Genomic DNA, 9,225 nt, shown 5'->3' with positions numbered 1-9,225 from the left:
CGCATCGCAGATGGTGGCAATGAGAACATGTGTCCATCATTAAAAGTGAGATCCTCGAGCTGATCTAGGGGTGGCTGATAAGAATCACTCGCCAAGATTGGCTCGGTCCTTGTCGTTGGAATGAAACTTGCCCATAGTAAGGCCTCTTATTGGGATAGAATGCATGCCAAGGATCTAGGACAATGCACCCAAGTGTTTGCGATAGCCATTGAAGAGACGGGCACAACACCATAGGGGGCACCACCACCGGGAGAGGACGGTTGAGCGCACGCCATCTTTGATTGGGAGGAGGGAGATGATGAATGTCGGGGTGATTCGACGATCTGTGGGACCGGCAAGGCCCCTTACTATGGTCCTACGGGGACTATGGGTGCCTAGAGAGCATCCCCGACGGCTCCATGCATGGAGATTTAGACAAGTTCGGGCCGGTCGGAAGTGTAAAACCCTACGTTCTGGGTTCTGATTTATTATGCATGTGTTCGCAATACAGGTGCGCTCGCCCAGCAAGTATGCTCGAGAGCAGTAGCTACTTGTGTAGAATGAACAAAGAGTCTAGCTTTCTAAAGGTAGCCATGGACCTCCTTTTATATTCTAAGGGGTTACCACAGTCGCTAAAATTGTCCAAACGATAGCTGCCAAACCTACAAACATGAGAGATAGTGGGAAATACCTAAATCTGACGGACTAGCTAAGGCCCATTAACTACACCATGATGTGGTGTGCTAACGACGTACCTGACAAGGATTGCCTCTCCTTCTGTAACGTTCGCCTAGCTACCTCTTATTCTCTTAACACATCGCGGGACAGGTGACATTAAAGCTGCGACATGCCTCCCCTTTTGTGACGTTCGCCTAGCTACCTCTTATTCTCCTTTTGCGAAGTCCGTAAATCAAAGGCCGTCCAAAAGGACGAATGGAGCGCCCTTGCCTGGGACGATGAGAAGTTGGAGATCCAATTGCTCACATACCCAAGCCGAGGACTGTCAGGCTTACCATAGAGATGGTGGGCTCTAATTTCCACACGAGGCGTATTGCTCCTGTCCAGGATAGGGAGCATTACACCTAGCAGTATGTTGGTCCTATCGACATCATGCGGTTATGCCCCGACCTCGATGCCGACCTGACCACCTATAGCTCATCTATTTTTGCCACCAACTATTCTACCCAGACGACATGTTCATACTCCCACCTCCCATCTTCCCGCTTTGCAACAACTCCCGCAAGGATGGGCTAGTAGCAATGATGTCGGCATGCAACAGGCACAGGGTGGACACCACATGGTGGGGCCCGATGAACGAGGTGGTGCAGGCGTGGTTCGGCAACATGATGAAAGCGCCACTCAGGGATGAAGGGTCGATGATCTATGCCACCATAGAAGCATAAATAAAGTTCATCGGGCGGTGGGCCATGGAAGCGGGCCTTAACATGGGCGCACCAGCTCGAGGGCTGCCGTGCTTGAAGAATAAGAAGAAGAGGAGGACGACCACGAAGAGGGGCGCGACGAGGAGCCGCCAGCATAGCACCAGCAGGAGGAGCTCGTTGTCGTCGAGGGTGCTGGGGCCACATGCGTCGATGTTGTCGCGGAGCCATAGCTTGTGGAGCCCCCGGTTCGCGACATATCCAACTGAACATTCAACCTCCGTTGGGATGTTACAGGGGAGCCGGTCCATTGCATTCCTACGATGGAGGTCGAGACCGAAAGGGAGGAGGAGGAGGACTTTGCTGCCGATGTTTCTTGACCGCGACGGACGAGGTGGACTGCCGCCACACACCTCGCAAGCACTTCTGGTGAGCCGGCGGTATGTTCCAGGGCGCCTACTCCGCCACGAGCCTTCTCTCCCCACCACAAGGGGATGTGGAACTTGTCGTCCTTCAGCTCGGGGGAAGAGGATGATAAGTGAGTGATGTCCCTTTTAATCATTGTTTCATTCTCTCTTGATTTTTCGCTCAATCTTGTTCTTGCCCTTCCGACAGGGATGAGTAGACCTTGGTGTAGCGGCTGGCTAAGAGGGCGAAACCCGCATCTACCATGGGGGAGACGACAAGCTATGCACCAGGGCGGGAGGTCCAAGATCTTAGTCCATCAGTAAGCCCCCAATGCGAGGTTATGCCTCCGCACCCGACGGCAAATGTAGGCACAAATGTCGATGACACAACCTGCATCTCACCACATGTTAAGTCATAGCTCCTGGAGGAGGCTCATGAATGCTCAACCCCGGAGAGGAGCTCTACGACAAGGGATTCCATTGATGAGCCTGTTCGCACTAAGGGCTCGCCGGCACGCGATGTTGTGCGCAGCCAAGTGATGACAACTGATGTATTCGGAGGAGTTGCTGCCCTTCCTCCACAAGAACCCATAGGTAAGTCCCTCATTGTTGGAATCTTTGATTTTGCATTTTTATTTTTTTCTTCTGGAACTTCCTTAAGTACAATCTCCTTATTATATATTTGCCTCCACCTCATGGCACGGGCGCTGCCGCCAGAGTGGAGAAGATCGCCACGGAGGTTGCCGCCGAAGCGAGTCAGATTGTTGCTGCAGAGGATGTGGGTCGCGATGCCACCAAGGCAGCTCGCAAGAAACCCGTTTGTGGAAGTGTTAACGGACTCCGAGAACACTTCTTCTTCAAGAGCGTTTGGGGAGGGCGCATTTGTCATGATGGGGGCTGCTAGCGGAAGAGCCGTTGGCCCATCAATGTGAGAGGTGCTACCATGAAGCTGGTACATCAAGGTGCGAGACTTGGATTTCCTCAACTTACTTAGTGACGTGGTTCTCAAGGCCTTCTCCCTGGGTGAAGCCATTGATGACGTCATTGCCACTGCCGAAGGGGAAGTGAGAGTTGACCCCTTAGTGGAAACAGTGAGGATAGGGAGCATGCCATTGTGTCTTCACTGAGCGAGGTCTTCAGGCACCTGCATGCGCATTACGTCAACCTCTTAGAAAAGTTGAACCACCGGGAAGCCCACCTTGCCATTGCGGAAGACAGTTTTCAAGAGCGCCTTGCTGACTCACAAGCCTGGTTCGTCGAGAAGTGCAAGGAATTCACCTACCGGGAAGACCTCGCCAAGGACCGAGTTGCCTTCATAAACTGGAAGGCCTAGGTGGAGAAGATCCTGAGGGAAAATGAGGAGTACCTCACCAAGGCCGAAGCTGAGAAGATCGTGCGAAGGTCCATCTTGATGCCCGTGAAGAGGAACTTGCCGCCCAGGAGGCGGCCCTCCAGATAGGGTGTGAGATCCAAATCCGAGAGCTGGAACAGAAGCACAAGGACGCCCTCGAGAAGCAAGCGGTGGAGCATGGCGTCATGCTCAAGGAGGCCGTCAAAGCTACTGAGGCCGCCAGGTCCGCCAAGGACATACTGGAGGGAAAGGTACAATAGTTGGATTTGGACCTTGCCTTGTCGCACCAAGAGGTCTTGAAGCTGAAGGACGACATCTAGAAGGCGTTCGTCACTCTGGCGGACCTGTAGGTCAGTCTTTCTTGAAGGAGACAACTGGGTACACGACATACAGAGGAAAATGATTATTGCCCAATATTAAGATCATGAGAAGGTACTATAAAAGACACATTATGTAACTGGAGCAGCTGCATCATGGTGGGAAAATATCCTACGGATGCACCCTAATGAGAACAATATTACCTGGGAAGAATTCAAAGAAAGTTTTCATGGGGCGCACATTCCTAACAACATCATGAAAATAAAGAAGAGAGGATTTGAAGACCTCAAGCTATAAAGCTCGACAGATATAGAATATCTCAACCAGATCAACCAGTTAGCTCGCTATGATAACGATGAGTACATGAATGAAAAACAACAAAAACAATAAAATGGAGAAGTTATTAGATGGGTTGGCACCAGCATTAAAATGACAACTTATTGTCCACACGTTTCCTGATTTCAAGACACTTTTGGGTAAGGAAATCATACTTGAAAGCGAGCGTCGAAACATGGACGACATCTGCAAATGCCGCCAAAATAATTCCGTGCACGCATGCAATGACAGAGAGAGGACCAAATTCCAGAAAAAGTATAGCACCACGAGCTGCAACTACAGCTCCTCGCCAACTAATAATGATCACACTAGGAACAAGGAGTTCACATATCGCCCAAGCATCACATTTTTCGCTTGCGTAGAAGAAGGGCATTAGCTAGGCAGTGCCCAAAGCCCGGAAATACGGCTCCAAAGCCAAGCAACCACGATAACAACTGAGATCTAAAGCACAACAACTTCAACACCAACAACACCCACAAAAAGGGACACTTAAACCATGTGGCCTGGGAAGAGGCTCAGAATACACTAGACATCATACTTAGTATGTTCCCTGTCAACACAATTCCTAGCATGGTTTTGTTTGATTCCAGAGCTTCTCATTTGTTCATTTCGAACTGATTTTCCTTGAAGCATTGTTTTTTGATTCTCCCTTTGGAAAATTCAATGACTATCAAGTCCCAGGGACCACAGCAAATTACTCAGTGTTACTATCAAGGTGTGATAATTGAAATTGAAGGATTACAGTTTTAAGAAAATCTCATTGTGATAGAAAACAAGATACTGGATATTATTCTAGGAATGGATTGGTTAAATACCCATAAAGGCTTTATGGATTGTTTTAATCGGACTATGACCCTCACCCATCACCACAGGAGGAAAGTGAAAGTTGCAAGCATAGAGAGACCAGCGCCACCTCAAGGAAGGCTAAATATAGTTGACATTTCAGAACTGAGAGAAGTTCTAGTAGTTTGTGAGTTTCCATATGTATTTCCAGAAGAGTTACCAGCTATGCCTCCACATCAGGAAATAGAGTACGCCATTGAACTAGCCTCCGTCACCACTCTAACTTATAAGAAACCATATCGGATGGCACCAACCGAATTGGTAGAATTGAACGAAACAAATCAAGGAATTGTTGGACAAAGGAATCAGACCCATCTCCTTACCATGGGGAATTGAAAGAAAAGGGACGAAACTCTGAGGCTATGTGTAGAGTACCGAGCTCTCAACATGGACACCATAAAAAGTAAATATCCACTCGGGTGGAGAAAACATTTGTTCAACTAGCTCGCACAAGCCAATTTTTTCTGCAAAATTCATTTGAGGTCTTGGTACAATCAATTAAAAATATAGTAAGAAGACATACACAAAACAACATTTAGCTCGAGGTATGGACTATATGAGTTTATAGTGATGTCGTTCGGACTGACCAACGCCCTAACATATTTCATGCACCTCATGAACAAAGTATTTAGGAAATATATGGACAAGTTCGTTGGGGTGTTCATTGATGACGTATTGGTTTATTCCAACGAACCAGAAGAACTACGGAAAAATCATTTATACACCAAATTCAACACATGTGAATTATGGTAGAAAGAAGTCGACTTTCTAGAACACGTATTGACCCAAGATGGAATTTCCATAGACCCAGCTAAAGTAACAAACGTCAGAAGTTTTCTCGGAACGGTTGGATATTAGAGAAGTTTTATTGAAGGCTTATCCACCATAGCCAAACCTATGATTTAGTTTCTCAAGAAAGATAAGAAACTTGAATGGACCAAAGCCTGCGAGAAAAGTTTACAATAATTCAAGAAAATATTGACCATGGCACCTGTATTAATTGTACCAGATTTACATAAGAATTTTGATGTATACTGTGACGCGTCGAGAAAAGGCCTCGGATGCGTACTAATGCAAGAAGGCAAAGTTGTAGCCTAAGCCTCAAGAAAACTGCGACTACATGAGGAAAATTTTCCTAGGCATGATTTGGAATTAGCAGCGTTCAATCATGCGCTCAAGGAATGGAGACACTTCCTTCTTGGCAATCCTTGTGAAATATACAAACACCATAAAAGTCTTAAAAATATATTTTCACACAGCCGGAGCACATCTTTCTACAACTTCGCTGGTTATAATTAATCAAAGATTATGATATGGGAATTCATTACCACGTGGGTAAGTGTGCGGACCAAAACTCATAAGTCATGATCACCGAATGAACGTGGACAGTGATCCCGGAGATCAATGCTCAGAGAATACACATAAATTGAATAATAGGAGTCTTACATCTATTGTGAACCGTTTTACTCACATATGGCTTTTATGGCAAAGTCTTCATATGTTTGCAGCGGAAATCTTAATCGATAGCGTGGACCCATGCCATCTGCCTTGGCCCTATAGGCATTCGGACTGTGAAGCATCCTATATCACACGTATGTCACCAAGGTGTTCTTCATCATATTTGTTATTTCATGCATGGCCAATAAAATAACCAGTGGAAAGCCAATGAGTACTTTGAATGTACTCGCAAGCAGCCCATGTTCGTAACAAGGCAATTACAATGCATGAAATAACAATAAGTAGGTTAGTTGCAGAAAGCTAGTTTTGACTCCAATGACATGATCAATCAACTTGTAAAAGCATGCATTAAGAGATTGCAGATATCCCTATGAAGAAGCTATCGATATCATCATAAGTAGTGGTTGAACAACTCATGTTCATTCATCATGTCAAGTCGTATGACTTAGCTCAAGTATCATCTTTCTCTCTCACATACACCAAGTTTGTGACAACATCGGACGTAGGCTAAGCATGACCTCCAACTGTCCATGACCATGCAGATGGATGTTTACATAGTTTTACACTGTGCAGAGGTTGCACGATGTACCCAGAAGACTTGGGGAACTTCCATGTCATCCACGACTCGCGGTATATTACATACCCGAGGTAAGCACCCGAACAATGCCTTTCCCTTGGTGACACTAACCAAAGATTCCATTCGTTTGCCCATGTCCTCATAATATATATCATACGAGCCTCGCTTAAGATCGTACCATCCCTAAGGGGACACAATGGTGTGCCCGGTGTGTGTGAAAACATCCCATGGTCGCCCTACCTGGCACAACCCCGTGTCGAGAGGGTAACTCTGGTCCTCTCGCCACTAGTAATGTGGGCTCTCTGCTATTATCGACCAAAGTAATCAACAAAGTCCTGTCCCATAAAGGGATATCGTCATAGCACATGTAAGGTTAGGGAGGTCAGCACATCTTAAATCTCTCCGTTTTCAAAAACACACATGCCACTTGTCTTAGTACACCACTTATTTCACAAGTGGTTACCTAACTTAACACCGTTTCCCTCGGGCATTAGAGGACCCCGACGGGTTTTCGATAAGTCTTTGAAATCATTCCTCTTTCCGACACCATTCATATTCCCGTACAATTTGTGTATCATATACATAGCATCCTAACTACTTCCCACTCAGATAGCCCTCATAGCAAGGTAGGGTCATGCTCAGTGCAAGTATCAACAAGGAGTTAACAGAGACAATCCAGCAAGGTTGTCACTGATTCAACATGATTCAAGTACAACGAAGTAAAGTGCCATATGACATCCATAAAAAATGTTTGAAGTCATGGTCAAGGAGTTGCTTGCCTAGCTCTGCAAATTCTTCGAGGTCTTCACAATCTCTTGGTCCAACTTCGGGCACTTCATCTACTTCGTCAACTACCGTCCAAAACAACCACAATAAGCCACACAACTAGAACAGAAAGAATAGTGCTTTATAAATAGGATTTTTATTTTTCTTGGACACCTTTGATATTAATAAGAATACCTAAAGTTTGTTCTAATGGATTCAGATCACCAGAGATTTTTGAATAGTGGAAATGGAGGTATTACAAGCTCCACAATAAGTCTACAAAGAATATTTTCCTAAAATGAGTGGAGGCACCCATTAAATATGGCATGATTTTAGAAACATTTAGGAAGTGGTTTAATATGGCATGATTTTAGAAACATTTAGGAAGTGGTTTCATTGGATTTGGATTTCGGATGAATATTCTAGGGATTTTCAAATAGGCAATAAATGGAAGAATGGCCCGTTTATTTGGTTCAATAGAAATATTTTATAGGAAAAATGTTCACCATGGATAGAAAAATAGGCCATCGTTTGATGGTCATCTAGGAACTTGAATCAGTCCATTTGGAGTTGATTTGGACTCTTTAGGAATTTTGCAAGGTGACTTCGAATAGCTACAATTTGGAGTTTTAATAGAGTTTTAATATAAAAACAATGGATAAAAGTGTTTTGGAAAAATGTGCAATGCACATATTTGGATAGGTTATGAGTTTTAGAGCTCCAAGGAATTTGAATTGATGGATTTGAAGTTAGCATGATTTTTCTATTGGTTTTTGATTCTAACACAAAAATAAATAGGAAAGAATCTACCAAGGCTTATACGGCGCCCGGGGCATAGAGTAGCTATCGGGCCGGCCCAACAGCTCAACCGCACACGGACCAGGCGACGTCAAATGCATAGTCTGGCGGATACACCTTCCCCGAATGAAGGCGACAACTCCAAAACCATTTCCACTTAAACCGAGCGGGTCCGGCTGGACATGTCGACAGGGACTGAATAGTGGGGTCGCTGGCCCCACAAGTCGGGTTCTTCTTGCTCCTCACACGCTCATGCATGAAAGAGGGGAGTGGACGAGCTTGCCGGTGACTCAGGCCACCATTCGAAGAGTTCGGCTCACCGGAGTGCTCACGGAGTCCAGGCGGTTCTTCCTATGCTCGACGTGGTCACTGGGGCCTGGGCTAAGCGGGGCTTCTGCCGCACCGGAGACCGGCGATGGTTTGCCATGGAATCAGGGTTCCTGTCGGGACCCCGATCCTAGGTCATAAGAACCCAGCCTGTAACACAACACATCACTTTGCGGCCTCACGCACGGTAAACTCCACGGCTGCCACCTTACCTTGGCCGGGACCGTTTGCGTCTTTTGGCTCACGTATATGAATATGTTGCTAGCATTCAAACGACAAAGAACCCGGGTCGACATGACTAGTTATAAACCCAAGCGGTACATCCGTACAGGGACAGGCATACATAACCCAGCAAAGCAGGTGTCGGTCATCAGCGTGTGTAGACGAGTCGTAGCAAGCTACAAGGACTCCATTACACCGCGTGACATTTCCCCGAGGGGACAGACACAGCAGCAAAGAAGGATACATGCCGGTCAATCAATGTGTTCTGAGCAGTAACAAACTACCAAGGCTCAGTGGAATCACAAAGAGGCATTTCCCTGTAAAGAGTACTACTAAAGGCAAACAACTAGTTGTTGAATCCCACACATATAATGCATTTCAAACATACACACATTATGCACGATATGTGTAGATACAACATGGCATCACAACATAACTCTATGACTCAAGCATTTATTAAAGACT

At 46.0% G+C, this 9,225-nt stretch overlaps 1 protein-coding gene across 1 annotated transcript; it reads right to left on the bottom strand.

The window, feature by feature from the left end:
- Positions 1-769: 769 nt before the first annotated feature.
- On the bottom strand, positions 770-3,837 carry LOC123397962. The gene is made up of 2 exons (XM_045092471.1): positions 3,132-3,837; positions 770-2,909 (listed from the first exon to the last, which is right to left on the bottom strand). Exons 1-2 carry the CDS (start codon positions 3,503-3,505, stop codon positions 2,807-2,809), a joined length of 477 nt encoding a protein of 158 aa, XP_044948406.1. The 5' UTR covers positions 3,506-3,837; the 3' UTR covers positions 770-2,806.
- Positions 3,838-9,225: the final 5,388 nt, after the last annotated feature.

Source organism: Hordeum vulgare, chromosome 5H (genome assembly GCF_904849725.1).
Source record: "Hordeum vulgare subsp. vulgare chromosome 5H, MorexV3_pseudomolecules_assembly, whole genome shotgun sequence".
NCBI classification, from domain to species: Eukaryota; Viridiplantae; Streptophyta; class Magnoliopsida; order Poales; family Poaceae; genus Hordeum; species Hordeum vulgare.
The sequence above is the reverse complement of the archived record's forward strand: the minus strand, read 5'-3'. Positions and strand labels throughout refer to the sequence as shown.